General features: G+C 32.3%; 2 protein-coding genes across 2 annotated transcripts; one reads left to right on the top strand and one right to left on the bottom strand.

Annotated features, from left to right (window-relative positions):
- Positions 1-4,952: 4,952 nt before the first annotated feature.
- On the bottom strand, positions 4,953-6,732 carry LOC109206133 (NAC transcription factor 29-like). The gene is made up of 3 exons (XM_019368908.1): positions 6,316-6,732; positions 5,924-6,204; positions 4,953-5,813 (listed from the first exon to the last, which is right to left on the bottom strand). Exons 1-3 carry the CDS (start codon positions 6,479-6,481, stop codon positions 5,385-5,387), a joined length of 876 nt encoding a protein of 291 aa, XP_019224453.1. The 5' UTR covers positions 6,482-6,732; the 3' UTR covers positions 4,953-5,384.
- Positions 6,733-14,377: 7,645 nt separating this feature from the next.
- LOC109206132 lies at positions 14,378-16,304 on the top strand. The gene has a single exon (XM_019368907.1). The coding sequence runs from the start codon at positions 14,456-14,458 to the stop codon at positions 16,058-16,060; it is 1,605 nt and encodes a 534-aa protein (XP_019224452.1). The 5' UTR covers positions 14,378-14,455; the 3' UTR covers positions 16,061-16,304.
- The last annotated feature ends 1,454 nt before the right edge of the window (positions 16,305-17,758 follow it).

Genomic DNA, 17,758 nt, shown 5'->3' with positions numbered 1-17,758 from the left:
TACCAAAAATCAAATATTTAAATTATTAATCAATTATACATATATTATAGTAAAGTATTAGTTGTGCAGGGTAGCTTTTATGTCGAAAACTATAAGTATTACTAATAGATTAGATTTCTCACACTTCAATCTAAAAGACTGAGTTTAAGGCAGCCTGAGCACTTCGATCAGTGCTAAAATATCTTAGATTCTTGGAATTAGTAAGTTCAAAGTTAGCTCTTTGTTTCCTCCAACGCTCCCAATCCACATTAAAAATGCCATCTCCAAGCCAAACCTCCCAGTAGGAATTGGTATACTTTACTCAACATAAGCAAGATCAATCTTTTTCATGCAGAAAGAAAAAAGAATTTAGGCAGAAGAATAGATTTTTAGTTGTGCACGAACGATCGACAACCAAACAAACTTCATGTCTTCTCCCACATAGTTGGACTAATGATTTAGACTAACAGCACACTTTTACGGATAATGATGAGAAAATAATCAAAAAAAAAAAAAAAACGGACGAAAGAAAAAGGAACGAAGACTTTAGGATAATTACTACTATACTAGTTTGTCTTGTGAAAACGTGTTCCACGTTAGCTGGATGAGCAATTTTAGTATGTCGTGAACGGCATTGAAAAGATTGTTGAATGAGATATAAATTATTAGTATTTGACCAGCCAATCATGCAGCTGGTCTCAATTCACTGTTTGAAAGGCTCTAATTATGCGAATCTAAAATTTAGAATCAATTAGTTCAAAATATATAATTATTAGATTTAGAATAAATGCGGTTTTACTATATATGTGCATACATTTTATATAATTCTTTTACACACCGAAGTATTTATCAGTAAATACTAGATTAGGAGACTCACGGGTTTTTCCTATACGAAAGCGGGTCTACAACAACCACGATTTTTGTCACCGGTCATCGTAAATCTTCACAAAGATGATTGAATTCCCTTGGTTCACAGCCTACTACCCTCCAAGATACAAAGAATCTAACCTAGCCGTCTTTTTTTTTTTTGCTAACACGACGAGATGTATTAAAGCAGGAAATTAAGAAGTGTTATTACAACATGGAACCGATCTTAACGATATAGTTCCTAATAAGTCTTTGCGGTAAATTAAAGAAAGCAAATAAAGGCAATATGCCCCAAAATGTGTCTTCACGTTCAACATATCCTTCCAGCATCTGTGTACTTGCGTAATGTGCTAGAACGTGTGCGACTGAGTTTGCTTCATGGTATATGTACTTGACTGGTGGCTGGTCCATTGTTGCAAGGAGGAACCTACAATCTCTTTTCTCTAGACGCATAATTAATGATGTATTTATACATTATAAGTAGAGTTTAGAAGGAGGACTAATTAATGTGCTTATGGGTCATCTTGCACCCCTTATGGGTAAACCCGACCCAATAATATTTTCCAATATACACGTATATATAGTTCGAGTTAAAATTAAATAATAAATATAATTAAACTTACAAAATTCGTCCTAAAATTGCCACTACACTCTCGAGTTAAAAGCAATATTCGCATGTTGTTGTGTTCATTCACCAGGTTATCAGAAAATGGAAAGGTCAAAAGAGAGTTTTCTTGCCCTTTTTGTATAACTAGCATGGCGAAGTGAATGTTATTGTGCTAGTCTTATCATCACTAAACATGATTTTTAGTCGAGACGTGAGTTACTTGTGAACTTTAAACAAAACTAGTCAACAGTATTTGAATGCTATGATTTGAATTATATGGCACGTTCTTGGTATCTAAACCTAACTTTAATAAGCTACAATATGAACTCTCGGTAATATCTTGAATTTATATAGTTATCTGTAATATTTGGCACACGTACGACTGAAAAGATTATTGTAGTCAGATCAGTTGCAGTAACAGCTTGTATGGATGGCTATTATATACATATCGATTTATAATGTATTAAACTATTTTCTATTACATTGTATTATGCTGTTTTGATATACAATATTTGAATAGATTGTATCGCTTATCGTTGTTTCATGATGTCGTGCACCAGCAATATGAAGAATAAACTTACAATATTATAAAAAAACGTGGGCCGGGTACGAGGTAAATTAGGTAAATTCAATATATAAACGATAGGATAAATGATGGATTATTTAATAATAAGGAAATGCAAGATGAGAGGGAAAAAAAAGGTAACAACGTTACCACACTAAATCGGTCATTACATAAAGTGGCATTTTTCGTCGTTGCCTAATATTAATTGGATTTAATAATACGATACGATAAGATTTAAGTAACAATCAAAACAAATTAATATTATATTTAAAGTAGCAATACGATACAGTACAACAGGTAACAACTATCCAAACAAGCTGTAAGGTTGAGTTGGCGAGTATATTGGATCAGTGTGTATTGGGTGATACCCTTTTTTGCTTGAGCCCGACCGGGTTGGGTCCGGTCCGGGGCAAGTCGGGGCCATCGAACCCGACCTGGATGCAAGGTAGAACGACGGCCACGTCTACAACCGAGGTCGAGTCATTTCGAGACCGTTGCAGAGCTCGATATGAGTCAACACCGGATGGAGAAACACACAAGGTCGGAAGCCGGACTCGTAACGGATAACCAAGCGTCGCCGGATATCTCGCCCAAACGTGATTTTCTCAACCACTTCAGGCCATTAAGGCGTAATTACAGGGATCCACGATGTAATTAATTTACCTACCTTATTTTTACCCTTAATCAGAATGTATAAAAGGGGAGAAGACCCCATAAAGAGGGGATCGGAAACCATTACACTACAGTACCATCTCTCTCAATTCTTGTACGCTATCAAGCACAATTGTTCTAAGCAATATTATATTCTGTGATTATTTATTTTAACAGCAATTGTTGAGTCTTTATCTTTTATTTTCCTCAACCTAAACCTTTTGTATCTTTTAGTTCACGGATCCTTAAAACCCCATATAAATTCAATTGTTATCCGGATTCTAGGGTAAACACAGTGGCATACACAATTTGAAGTCTGATCTCCCCTTATCTTATTGACATAAAGAAATTCCCTCCAGAGGTAAGAAATACACGTTAATTAATTTATTAATTAAGTGATTAAATACATATGTTATATTCAATGATTTAATGTAGACATTGTGTATACGTATATTACGAAAACATGATCGAATACATTGTATCTTAGTAATTCTAGAATTGAATAATAACTTATTAGTAAAAATAACTATATTTTACCTTGTACGTGCTCTTTGCTTCCATCTTGAGCTTCTTCATCTCCGAAAAAATTTTAGAAATGAACGATAAATGCACATACATTATTCATTGAACTGAAAGTTTTGATCTTATCCAAGAATTCTTTATAAAAAGACTTCGTCCTTTCTAGGAGAAATTTCGGCGAAACATTAGCCGTTAAAAAAGAAAGAAAAAACAAAACAAATTGAATAGCAATTAAGTACCATCACAGCTCGTCGACTTGTGTTAGAGTAGTAAGTACTCCTTTCACTTTTAATCAGAAGTTTTATGTTCGAATTTGGTGTTGACTCATCTTTGACAGAGAGCATTTTATACCAAAAGGGAACTTTTCGGCATGAATCTGAATTTGTCGGGCTTTAAAATAAATACTGAATACCGAGTGAGCAACAATAAAGATTGAATAGAATTAAGTTAACAAGATAGTCCAAAAATGTCAGCATCGAGCAAATGGGGATATTTTAATACTTAGAAATCCCATGCATGCACCAAGCTAAGCCCCTTGGGCCACTAGACCACCACAACCTCCATTTCATTGTCAATTGTCCAAGGTTTTCCATCACCTTTTTCCTTTAGTTTATGCTCTTCTTATTCCTTTGTTCTTTTGTTTATTTTTCTTGCATCATCTTAACTTGAATCACGTCCATGTAGAAGATATTTTGAATGTCAACTATTGTATGAGTTAATTTAGTTTTATAAATTGATAATGTCACTTATAAAGTAATTACAAGTAAATTTATATAATAATCTGATTAAAAAAATGATTAACATGCCACATGAAGTTAAATTACACTAATTGTGTAAAAAAATTTTAATGATATCAATGTATATATGACGTCAATAATTTTGACTGATTAATTGTATAAATGTTCCTGATAAGAGAATGTTAAAAATTGAGCGTCAAAGGTAATCAATGTTCCACAACGAACATCTTGCTCGCCCCTTTCTAATCGAGGATCAAAGTATTTGGAAATGACATAAAGACACAAATCTGCCACTTAGTTTATATGAACTCCACATAGCAAGAGAATCATATCATTTCTATATCAACCTTAGTTTCATCAAGTGAATTAATAACTCATTATCAGTTTATTATCTGGGGTCATCTTTTTTTTTTTTTTTAAAAAAAAAAGAAAAAAAATCATGGGATCATCTAGGGTACTAAGTCTATTAACCGCCAAAGGCTGTGATGGGGTGATAAGTACCCCCTCCATCCTTAATCAAAGATATATGATTCGATTCTTGATAATGGAGTCCCTTTTGATAGGGAGCATTTTACAACAAAAGCGAGACTTCTCCGTGTGAAGCTGGATAAGTCGAGCTCAAGCGGGTATGGGACACCTGACGGGAAATAAAAAATAATACTCCTATTTAATATTTTTATCTTTTTCACCATCCTTGCAATAATCAATATAGTAAAGTTTATTTTGAAATCTCAATTTGATTTCATAATCCTAAATTAAAGAACATGAGGTTACTATTGTCTATTCAGATCTTTCCTGCTCTCATATTAAAGTGCCTCTTTTTTTATTCATAACTTTTAACCGAATCTATCCGAAAGCTTATATACTAGTTTGATTGAATAATTTTCCACGCGGTTATTATCTAAAGGATAATTGACTTTTTAAAATTAATATTCAATGAATACTTTCCTTTTTCTACCAATTAGAAGGCAAATATAAAGAAAATTAAGTTGAAGAAAGAGGTTTACGAGAGCAGAGTCAAGCTTCATCCAAAATCCAATTTGACATGTCATCTCTAAAATAAAAATAAATAAATCAAAAGGTAGAGTACTGCAGAAAAATATTCATTACAATTTCACAAGCAAATTAGTTTTGCCAAACACAAGCTGAGAAACTAAACTATATTCTAAAATTAATACAATAGTTTGTTGCCCCCCCCCCCCCCATCCCTTCTTTTTGTCTCTACTAGAGATTTCTTGCTGATAATACCAATCACATAATGTGTCACTTTCCACTATAATATTTTACAATTGTCGAAAACTTCCATGTTGTCAGCTTCATCCAATAGCCATCTTAGCATAATATATGTTACCACTCGAGAGACTTTAGCCACATCTTAATTTATGGTTGAAGAATGAGGCTATCAAGAAAGTCATAGGCCTCGAAGTACCCGCATACAACAGTTCTGTGGAGCTTTTCGTCACTGGAATTGAAAAGCCGGATTTACAAAAACTGGCTGCTGATTGAAGAAGATATTATAATTATTGTTTTGACTATTATGTTGGTGTGACACTTCCCCTAGTTGAGATTTCTCCATTTGATGAACCACATTTGTATTAACATTGTTCATTGTGTAACTTTGGTCATTATCAAAACTTGTATGGTATGAATTGTCACCTAGCAATTGTGGAATTGACCCAAAATAATCCAATTCTAGTAGGTGTGACAATGAACAATTCCTTGGCAATTTATTTGTTTGTGGTCCATTAGTAGTAGCACCAACAACTTCAATATCATTATTGGTAATCTCAATTTGAGCCTCTGATTCTTCTTCTTCAGCTTTCATCATCTCCATAGTTTTTCCCATATTTTTCTTCTTATAAATTCTACAAAGTACCCAATCATCTAACTGAAAAATACCCAAGAAAGAAAAAAAAAATATTAGTAGTCTAATACGCCGAATGGATATAAACGATTCATATAACTGACCCCGACTAATTTGAAATTGAAAAGTCTTACCCTCATAGAGCCACTTTGCTTGTTAGGTTGAGATCTTGATTCATTTAAACGATATTCATGCATAATCCAATCAGTCTTGACACCTTTTGGAGGTTTTCCTTTGTAAAAAACAAGAGCTTTTTTTACACCAACATATTTAGATGCACTATAAATAGCTTTATCAGTTCCTGTAGCCTTCCAATAACCTGAAACAGCTGCTCTATTTGGCCTAACACCATTTGGATATTTCCTATCACGAGGTGTGAAGAAATACCATTCATTTTCTCCAAATTCAGCTTTCTCTACATTTCATAAAGGAACATAAATAATTAATCATCAATAATATTTCAAAAAATATTCAAGATTTTTCGAATTTAAGATAGATTTTTTCGCGTATATATATGTATACTAACCAGGCAATTCCCAGGGATCGAACTTGTATAGATCAACTTCGGGGATAATTGAAACGGGACATGGTCTCGAGGTAGCTTGATATCGAAGATAATACATAATTAATTCTTCATCAGTAGGATGAAACCTAAATCCAGGAGGAAGATCGGAGCTAATTTTCCCAACCATATTTTAAAAAATCTTATTCAAATATATTGCTAGTGAAGATATGAAAGAAGTGGCTTATTTTTTTTTATATATATATATATGGCTTTGTATGGAATAAAATGAATTGTTTTAAATCCTTTTTTTCACAAAGCAAAGAAACGTGGGAAAAAAGAGGGTTGATAGAGGAAATTAAAAGAAGAGGGAGGAGAGGGAAATTTTTGATTCTATAGGAGGAAAATGAGAAGTGAGAGAGTTTGAAATGTTTGCAAGGAGAAGGCTGCTCGATTTATAATTGTTGGAGGTTTTTAAATTTGTCCTTTTTTTATTGGTTGTTTTTGACTTGCATACCTCGTATGATTACCGCAAGCCATACNTGCACTTGCCTAGAGTGTAAAATATATATATATATATATATATATATATATATATATATATATATATATATATATATATACACACACACACACTCCATCCGGTTTATTTTAATTGATTTTTTGGTTATTTTCACACATATTAAGGAATCCATCTTTTAACATTAATGAAATTGACCATATTAGCCTTAATTTTATCATTGAAAATATAATAAATACTCCTAGGTTCTTTTACTCTAAGGCCAGCTTTGGAAAGAAAAAAAGTTACTCGGTCCACAATAAGTGACAAATTTGCTTTGGGCACACCCATTAAGGAAATACTAAGTTCTAGACGAAAATAGTTAGTGTGACTAAACTACCCTTCATTAAATGTTGCAGCATAGTTATAGTAGCACTTACTTTTCTTCTCAAATGTAAGGAGTAAATGACTTTTTAGGAATACGTAAATAAGTGTAATTTTGAAAAAAATAAATTGAATTTTTTCTTGATTATATAAATGGACATTTATTTTGGACTAAGTCGGATGGAGTAATTCCTTCTTGATATTTGAAAAAACTAAATATTGTGGGCCATAAGAAAAAATATTAAGAAATTAATTAAAGTGAACCGAAGGAGTAATGTATTCCGATAAAAGTGTGTCAAGTGAAACCCGTTAAATGAAGGTGGGTCCACCACAGGGGTGGTGTTGGGTGGGGGGGCGGGGGGGGGGGGTTCGGGGTATAAGGATTAAGGGCATTGGGAGAGGAATATCCTAAGTTCTTATCTCTATTTTCTTGTTTGTGCAACTTTAACAAACTATTATTCTTACACATTTTTCTAGTCAAAAGTTATGGTCCTTGGCCAATAAGATTAGAGTTTGAGGAGTATGAGGACAATTGGGCAAACGAATTTTGGACTTCTTTTGTCATGTTATTGAGTTCTGATATTTCTTTTCTTTTTACAAAAGTAGCTTTTTCTAGATATCCAATATTTAAAGGTAAATAGAATCAGGGCGGATTTTAGATTTAAATTTCACGGATTCGACATGTAAAAATTTTAGCATTGCACTCATTTTACTTTTAAAAAATGATTTTTTCTTTTTTGAGTTTTTCCACTATATTAGACCAGTTTCCAAAGCTTAATATAGTAATACAGAGAATGGTTCTTCTCCAAGTTTAATTTGATGGCCAACTTAAAGAGGTCCACCATTTACTTCTATTGTTCCTTTCTTGAAAATAGAAAAGAGACTTTTCAATAATGCAGAGTTTTCTTTTCTTTTTTCTGTTCCATAATCATAGGAACAAACTTATGTGCTCTCGTCGATAGAAAGATTCATTGTATCATAGAGAATGTGAAAAATGAGAAAACAATTCTCACACGTGATTTATAATGTGGTTGTTTTAATACATAAAATAAATATTACTCCATGTTTCTTTGAATTTCCTAAAACATTTTAAAAAGCAAAAAAGAAAAGTCCCATTGGCGTAGATATCGTATTGCGGTGCGGTATTTCCGATGATAAGTATAAATTTATGTAGAAAAATACACTGAAGTTACAGTAAATAGTAGATATGAATCCATAAAATTTAAAAATACAATGAGTTTAATTCTAAGAATTTTACAGATTGAAAACGTAGAATTTAAATCGTGGATTCGCCTCTGATTAATTATATTATATTGGTGTATTTATGTGGGTCTATTATATCTATGACTTCTTTAAACACATAATTCAATGTGTTTCTAAAAGAGACACTTTAAAATTTCCTAATCCAAAGAATTTTATTTGTACTAGTATTACTATTACCTTTTATGTGAAACAACTCCAAAAGAATAGCTTTTCCCTAGGTATTTTGGATAAATGGATAAGAAAAACCATATACATTGAATAAAAATATAACTTCAAGCATTATTATTATTTTGGTGCAGATCACTATAGGAGACATCATTTTTGTAATTAAATACCCACTGCATAGTTCGTAAGAATATAAAAACAGTAAATTATAGTTTCGAAAGAGTTTAACTATACATTCTGACAGTATAAAGAAGTTTTTACACTATTACGTTACTCAAAAAATATCTACAAAGAAACCCTTCATAAAAGGGAATTTGTAACTTTAATAATAATACAAATCACAAACTAGAACCAATTATTTCACATAAAAAAAAATAAAAAATAAAAAGGTGGATAACGTGAGCAGAGTACATTGCTTTTTCCTACTAAAGCAAGTACATCTGTTACTTCTTAACTTAAATAGATGATGATAATCTTAATTTAACTAGAATAATTATTAAAAAAGTAGTTTAAGTAAATAATCAATTGCCAAAAATAGAAACCAGCTCCTACTTTAGAAAGTCGACAGGTGTCTTGTCAAAAGAGGTTAGATAAGATAAGAACTAGAGAAAAATGTAGGTGAGTTACTTGTGGTTCTTATCTAGCCACCTCACTATTCAGCCTCTTTTTTGGATAATTCAAGCCATTAAATTTCAACATCTACCCAATTTAATATTAATCATGGCCATGAGTTATATACTTTTTTTTAGAGATAACGAAGTATTTCCATGATTCTTTTTATTTAATTTTTTTAGCCAAAAGGTCTATTAGACGCGGTCTTTCTAATTTGCATATATATTATTTTTTTTAAATTTCATTTATGAAACTATACTAGGTTTGCTCGACCATGCAATAAATATATTTTGAGCTAAATATATGTCGAGCGTTTAAATAGAGCTTGTGATCATTCGTTCCTTGCTTTCTTCGAAAAAGCTTTAGATTGAATTCAGCACTACATATGATATTCCATCTGAGTAAATTGAAGAATTCAAATTGTTTTATCACATCCTTCTATGGTATTCAATTCAACGAAGTGTCGACAAAGCCATGTTTTTTAATCTTGCAATAATTAAAATATTAAAACTAGTGCTACACCAATATCAACATTACTACTGTAATAATTCACTATAGCAGGTTTTTTTTTTGCCCCCTCATCAAGTGACGATTTAATCTTAAATACAAAAACCTTGGATTAATACAATTAGTTTCTCAATTGGTTTTTAGCCATTCCTCAATCTCAGAACAATTGGTTCTTTTTAATCCCAACTTGATATGATTGATCTTTACCTTTATTTATGTGTAATATCATTCGACTAGAAATTTTATCTTTCATCCGATGAAAATTGTATAATAACTAATTAAAATAGTAGTCCTTTTTGTCCATATCAAAATAGAATCTTAACTAACCCATTTAAGAGGAATTCCTGATAAGGTAACTAACTTTAAATAAAATGGGATCAATGATAAAAAAAATATATATAATATATAATAAATAGAGAATATTAGATCGATATATGAACACTTCAATATAAAGACAAGAAATGTCTTAGCATGGGAGTTTGGTCTCCCAATAATTAGGGTTTTTTGGATGAGAACAAAACAAAGGATTACGACAACACCTTGCATATCTTTCTTTAAAGTTTATCTACAAAACATAATTAGTAGTAAATTATAGAGACATAAATGCTCAACGTGGATAGTATATATTGCAAAATGAAGCAGTCATTTTGTGGTCCACTGCATTTGAAAAACAAAGAAAAAGCAACGTGTTTGACTAGAGGTTTCCTTTCTAGGGTTAAATTGCAAACCAAGAAACCTATCTCTCTCATCTCTTTTTCTTCTTGTGGTGGGCTTGTGAATGGTGAAAAATAAAAGTGAAAAATGATTTTGATTGGTCTAAAGCTTTAGTAATCAAAAATAAAGTTACAACTAATTGGTTGCGACCAACGAGAGCTCCTGACTGAGATCGCTTCACCCTTAACCAGATTATTTTGTGTTCGTACTTAGGGAATGAAAAACTTGTTGGTACAGAACACTTTACTTCTTTAATTGGCTTACCCCCACCCCCACACACACATATACAAAAAAAAAAAACTGTATTAGTCAAGCCAATAGATTTTTAAATATCGAATTGTTTAAAAAAAAAAAGCCTAATTAGTTGCAACTTTAATTCTGTAAATTCAATGTCTATCCTTAGAGCTTATCCATTATATGCTCGTGCAATATTTATATTACGAGGGTTAGTAATTAATTAAATTACTAAGCTTAGTCATTTTGATCAACATGATCGAGGGGCTTGCATGTTTTCTTCTTTAATTATTTTTGTTAATACCATCGTTATAATAAATAATTGAGGAATTTCATTCATTTCCTTGTGAAAACTTTGTCAAAAAACTAACTTTTTCTAGTTTTAGCTTTAGGGGTTGGTTGAAGTTTATCTAGCAATTAAAAAATTGGCTTGATTAGGTGTGCAAGTTTGTCATGGATGATGCCATTGTTTTTTAGTGGCTCAAAGCATTCATACCCATTACTAATGAGGACCTACAGAATATACCCTCCTAATATTAAAAAATTAATTAATCAAGCCAATAGAATAAGAAAATTTGGATAAGTGGTGTTTATCATGCTGGATTATAGAGTATAATATATAGATGTGGCTGTATTAAGTGGACTTGACTATGTGCCGCCGTACAGATAAATCACTTACCTTGTTTTTTTTTTTTTAAAAAAAAAGTATATAAAACGCGTATTACTCTTAAATAGTTTGAATAGGTCTGTTATTAAATATATTACACTAAATATTTATTCGCATCGAGTGTTTGTATCAAATCGATTTAAGTTATCAAGAAAGGAAAGGGGGGAAGAGAATTAGAAGAAAATAAGAGGTATTCTAGCAATTAAACTATCATTCAATTTCTCTATTCTGTTTTGGACCTTTGAATAGAGCCCAAAAGATGAGAAGTCGAAACCAGTGTCAAAATATCAAATTTTCAGCCTTGACTTCTTGCCTTTGAATGGCCAATAGCCAATTGGGCCTTTCAGACAATGTGCATGTGTGTGTAATAGCTGGCATTCTGAAGTAGAAGCGAAATTCATGTGTAAAAAAAAGATCTTGTTTTGATGTTGTGTGTGAAATATTAGTGGACTCATTTTATGTTCTCTACTAGAGGAACTTTCATTAGTATCACATTTTAAAATAATATATACAGAATTCTAGCACCATTAAGTATATATTAAATGAGGCAGTGTATTATTTACATTAGTAGAATCCTAAGAGAAACTGACATCCTTTATTCTCCGAGACTATCGCAGTTTCATCCCAAAAATATCTTCAAAGAATTAGGACTTTAATTTTATCTCCTTAAAATTTCTTGCAATCATCTTCTAATCATATTCATTGCTAACACATCATTTCCCTCCCGCCCATAAATCATGTTTAATTTCCCCCATATTCATTTCCAAATCAGCCTCTAAATAAATTGTGCAGTATATATTAAGTATATTTTATATATATATATATACACGTCTATTATATATGCATATATACACCCATATCTTCTATTTTCACACTCAAATTCGATACCCAAATATTATACCTAGCCTAAGCAAATATTAATTAAGTTGCAAATAAAGTACATATCATTTTTATACCTAAAAATATATGGTATATGTTGATTGTGTTTAGGTATTTTAAAAAATTGCACTTTCCCTCAAAATACATGGTATATTCTATTTATTTGATTGTGTTTAGGTATATAAGTTTTATATATTTTGTCTTAAAATACGTGGTATATTCTATTTATTTAATTGTTCTTGGTATAACATGGTATGCTAATATTTTACATTTATTTTTTATGAAATGTATTTAGTATAATATTGGTATAGTCGTATTTGCAAGGAAAATACTTTGAATAATATTGTTATAGTAATGGAATGTGGATCGATTTAAGATTGTGTAAGGGAGAATAATGAAAAATAGGACTTTTTTTAGAGCACCTATTTGAAGCAAAAATTCAAAGAAAATGAATAATATAGATTAATGATGAGAGAGAATCTTGTGAAAATTAATGTGGTTCAATAGTCCCTTAAATTGTGGTTAGTGTTTACGTTTTAAAAATTAAATGCCACATAAAGAATCTTTAAAAAAATGCTATAATTGTAAATGAATCTGCTATTTTTAAAATAAAGCAAAAGTAATGTTATTTATATAAATGTTCTTTAAAAAGAGACTAACTGTGTTAAAATCTCTATAGGTAGGTACTACTAGTGGTCAAATTGACATATTATCAAATGTAGAAATAACGTGGGATAGTCATTTTTTAACATGGTATTTAGTTTTTATTCAGTATTTTTAATATTGAGCAAAAATAGCTACTACTCTATTAAAATTAATACGAAAAGATGATTTTACCCTTTCTTCATGAATGCTGTGTAAATATTAAGGACATGGTGTCCTTAACAATTACACTGCACACATGAAGTTAAGGACGCATGTCTAACATTTACACTGCAGATATGAAGTTAAGGACTTGACAGGACACTTTATCCTTAATATTTACACAGCATTCATGAAGTTACGGACACCATGTCCTTAATATTTACACAACACTCATAAAGTTAAGGACACTATGTCCTTAACATTTAAACTGCATATATGAAGTTAAGGACATGATAGTAAGGTGATCATCAATAAAAGAAAACAATGAATAGTCATAAAAATTTACTACCAACAGAAAGCGAGACTACGTGCCAATACTACTGTTGTGAACATTCTAGACTACCTACTCTAATACCCTAATTTTCGACCTTCATACCTTTCTATCCAGGTCATGTCCTCGGTCAGATGAAGCTGCGCCATGTCTTGCCTAACAATCTCTCCCCACCTCTTCTTTGGCCTACGTCTACCTCTTCGTAAGCCCTCCAATATCAACCTCTCACCTCCTCACTAGAGCGTCTATAGGATATAAGACTTGTTATTATTGTCATTAAGATAAAATCTAAAATCTCATTTAAACTAGAATATAAAGAAATTTTAGTCACTTGTTCCTTTCTTTGTTTATATTGTTAAAATATCATGGTATAGCCAGTTTTCACACTGGTCATTGAAAAATAGCCAGCGTTTATCAAGTCAATGAAAAATAGCCACTATTTTGCTGCAACAGGGACCGGTCCAGTATAATATACGGGAGTTCTGGTGCATTTGTGCACGAACTCCAGCATATTATGCTGGACCGGTATACTTTGCTAACTCCTGTAAAATTTGCGGGAGACTGGAGCACCAATGCTCCAAACTCCAGTATATTATACTGGACAATTATACTTGCTGGAACTCCCGTAAAATTTGCGGGAGTTCCAGCATAATTATGCTTGAACTCCCGTAAAATTTGCGGGAGTTCCAGCATAGTTATCCTGGAACTCCCGTAAAATTTACGGGAGTTCAAGCATACTTATGCTGGAACTCCCGTAAAATTTGCGGGCGTATTTTTCCGGATTTTGAACAGTGTTTTCGCTCAGATTTAAAGTGGCTAAATTTCGATGACTTTTGAAACTTGGCTATTTTTCAACGACCAATGATAAATCTGGCTATTTTTTAATTTCTCCCGTTTATATTAGATACATTCAGATGCCCGGCCTATGACCCTATTTTGTATTAATCATAAAAAGGAATAGTTTGGTAAAAAAGTAAAAACAACGTAGCCGTTAGCACCTGTCCCGTGAGTTAGTAAATACGACCGTTACATTTCCATCTCATTCAAATAGTTCCAACAAGAGAACCAAAACACGCACACACACAGAGAGTTGCTTGCAGAAAAAATGGAGGAAGAAGAAGAGAGAATGCAAAATCTCAGATCCAAAGCCACAGAACTTCTACTCAGAAAAGAATTTAAAGACTCCATAAAAACCTACACTGAATACATCTCCCTTTGCCATAACCAAATCTCAAACACCCACAAAAATCTTGATTCAAATAACCTCTCAAAACTCAAAAAATCCCTCTGTTTAGCTCTCTGTAATCGCGCCGAAGCCCATTTAAATCTCCAAGAATTTCCTCAAGCTTTAAAAGATTGTAACGAAGCATCCGAAATCGAAAACACCCATTTCAAGACCCTGCTTTGTAAAGGTAAGATTTTGCTCAGTCTTAATCAATATGGATTAGCCTTGGACTGTTTTAAACAAGCAAGTCTTGATACCAATGAGTTTGAAAATTCTGAAACTCTTAATGGGTATTTAGAAAAGTGTAAAAAGCTTGAATTTTTATCAAGAACTGGTGCTTTTGATATATCAGATTGGGTACTCAATAAATTCCAAGGAAAATCCCCTGAGTTAGCAGAATACATAGGTCCAATAGAGATTAAAAAATCTGAAATTAGTGGGCGTGGTTTGTTTGTAACAAAGAATGTTGATTGTGGAAGTTTGCTTTTAGTTACTAAAGCTGTTGCTATTGAGAGGGCTATAGTACCTGAATGCATTTTTCAAGATTCTAAGGAACAAGCTCAATTAGGTATGTGGAAAAGTTTTATTGAAAAGATAGTGGAATCTGCTAAAAAATGTAATCGAACGCGCGATTTGATTTGTAAGTTATCAACTGGTGAGAATGAGGATGATTTTGAGGTTCCTGACATTGATTTATTTAGGCCTGAGGTAGAAGATAGTAATTTTCTTGATGAGAAAATTGACATGAAAAAGTTGCTAAACATTCTTGATGTGAACTCTCTTGTTGAGGAGTTGATTTCATCAAAAGTTGAGGGGAAAAATAGTGATGTACATGGCATTGGTCTTTGGCTTTTGGCTTCTTTGATAAACCATTCTTGTGATCCCAACGTGAGGCGTTCCCACGTTGGCGATCACGTGATGATCCATGCTTCTAGAGACATAAAAGCAGGTGAAGAGCTCACATTGGCCTATTTTGATGTGTTTTCATCCTATAGGAGTCGCGAAGAGAAGGCGAAAAATTGGGGCTTTATTTGTAAATGCAAAAGGTGTAAAGTTGAAAATGGTGTTTGTTCAAAGCAAGAAATGATGGAATTTGAGATGTTTGTTGGGAAAGGAGTAGATATGGGAGGTGTAGTTTATAGATTGGAAGAAGGTATGAGGAGATGGATGGTAAGAGGAAAAGGTAAAGGGTATTTGAGAGCATCATTTTGGAAAGTATATTCTGAAGTTTATGAATCAGAAAGATTAATAAGGAAATGGGGAAGCAAGATTCCAATTATGGAAAGTGTGGTGGATAGTGTTGTGGATGCAGTAGGGAGTGATGAGAGAATTGTGAAGGTGCTGATGAGAGGATTAAAGAGAAAGGAAAATGGTGGTAATGGTATTTTAGAGATGGAAAAAGCAATGAAATTGGGAAGAGGATTGTATGGGAAAATAATGAAGAAACAAACATTGAGGACTGTACTATTTCAGCTTGCCAACTAATTGCAATGGTTATTAAGGGCTATTGCTTATACCCTATTTTCAAGATTAATCAAGTTGATTTTTTTTTAGTTTTGTATTTTTAAGTTCAAAATGTATCTCACGGTTAGTTCTTTTTTATTTATTTAATTTCCAACTTTTTATTTTTCATTTTACAAAAAGTTATGGAGGATGTGCTTGTAGAAATAAGTTGAAATTGATTCACAGTTCAGATTGGTAATGTTGATATATTTTCATTCTTATTCAATTCAATTCTAGCTATTTTAGAAGTTGAAGTGTTCTATAAGCCAAAAAAAAAAAAAGGAAAAAAAATAATAATTAGAAAGGGGTTCTAAATAAGCAACCGTTAGAAGAAATGATGCTTTCCCGATTCAAAGATTTGCATGCAATGAGGATCTCAATTTCGTGTATCTAGTTAAGTGAGTCTCGCAGAAATAACCTCTTTGTAAAAATACAGGGTAAGACTATGTACAGTAAACTCTTGTAAATCGGTCTTTCCCCGGACTCCGCACATAATGGGAGCTTACCATTTTAGTTAAGGTGAGGCTTACCCACCAGCTTTCATTAGTCGTTATCATTAGTCGTTAAGATGTATTCTGAAAATTCTCATACTACTGTTGTGACAATAGGGGCATGATATGATACGGGGGAAGTGCACAGTTAGCCACTAATTATAGATGTCTTTACTCTTTAGATGTCTTTAATAAATTTTTATTCGCCTGGACGAAAATACCCTTGCGCTAGACATGGGTGCTATTAAGGACATGATGTTCTTAACTTCATGAATGTTGTGTAAATATTAAGGACAAAGAGTCCTGTCATGTCCTTAACTTCATATGTGCAGTGTAAATATTAAGGACATATTGTCCTTAACTTGTGTTTGCGCCTTTTGTTGTTAAACTTTAGGACCTCATGTCCTTAACTTCATATATGCAATTTAAATGTTAAGGACATAGTGTCCTTAACTTTATGAGTGTTGTGTAAATATTAAGGACATGGTGTCCTTAACTTCATGAATGTTGTATAAATATTAAGGACAAAGTGTCATGTCAAGTCCTTAACTTCATATCTGCAGTGTAAATGTTAAGGACATGGCTTCCTTAACTTCATGTGTGCAGTGTAATTGTTAAGGACGCCATGTCTCTAATATTCACACAGCACTCATAGAGAAAGGGTAAAAATATCTTTTCGTATTAATTTTAATAGAGTAGCTCAACATTAAAAATACTGAATAAAAACTAAATACCATGTTAAAAGGTGGCTATCCCACGTTATTTCTACCATCTTCCACTGTAGAGAAACATCTTTTGCTTCTTGGTTTCTACAAGGGAATGAAAATAAACTGAACCGAGATTAATTAAGTACAACATATATCGACTCATAGCCCGTTAGACCAAGCTTCTAAAATCAGCTTATTTTGAGAAGTGCTTTTTTCAAAAGTACTTTTAAAAAAAGTGCTTTTGGTAACGTATTTGGCTAATTAATTAGAAAAGCACTTTTGAGCGGTAATTAGTGTTTGGCCAAGCTTTTGAAAACTGCTTCTAAGTGTATTTTTCTCAAAAGTGCTTCTCAGAAAAGTGCTTTTGGAGAGAAGCTACTTTTTTCTGCTTCTCCAAAACTGCTTCTGCTTCTCTTCAAAACACTTTTTTTCCTTCCTAAAGACTTGGCCAAACAACTACAAATTTTACGGTCCAAAAGTGA

Source organism: Nicotiana attenuata, unplaced genomic scaffold (genome assembly GCF_001879085.1).
Source record: "Nicotiana attenuata strain UT unplaced genomic scaffold, NIATTr2, whole genome shotgun sequence".
Lineage (NCBI taxonomy): Eukaryota > Viridiplantae > Streptophyta > Magnoliopsida > Solanales > Solanaceae > Nicotiana > Nicotiana attenuata.
The sequence above is the reverse complement of the archived record's forward strand: the minus strand, read 5'-3'. Positions and strand labels throughout refer to the sequence as shown.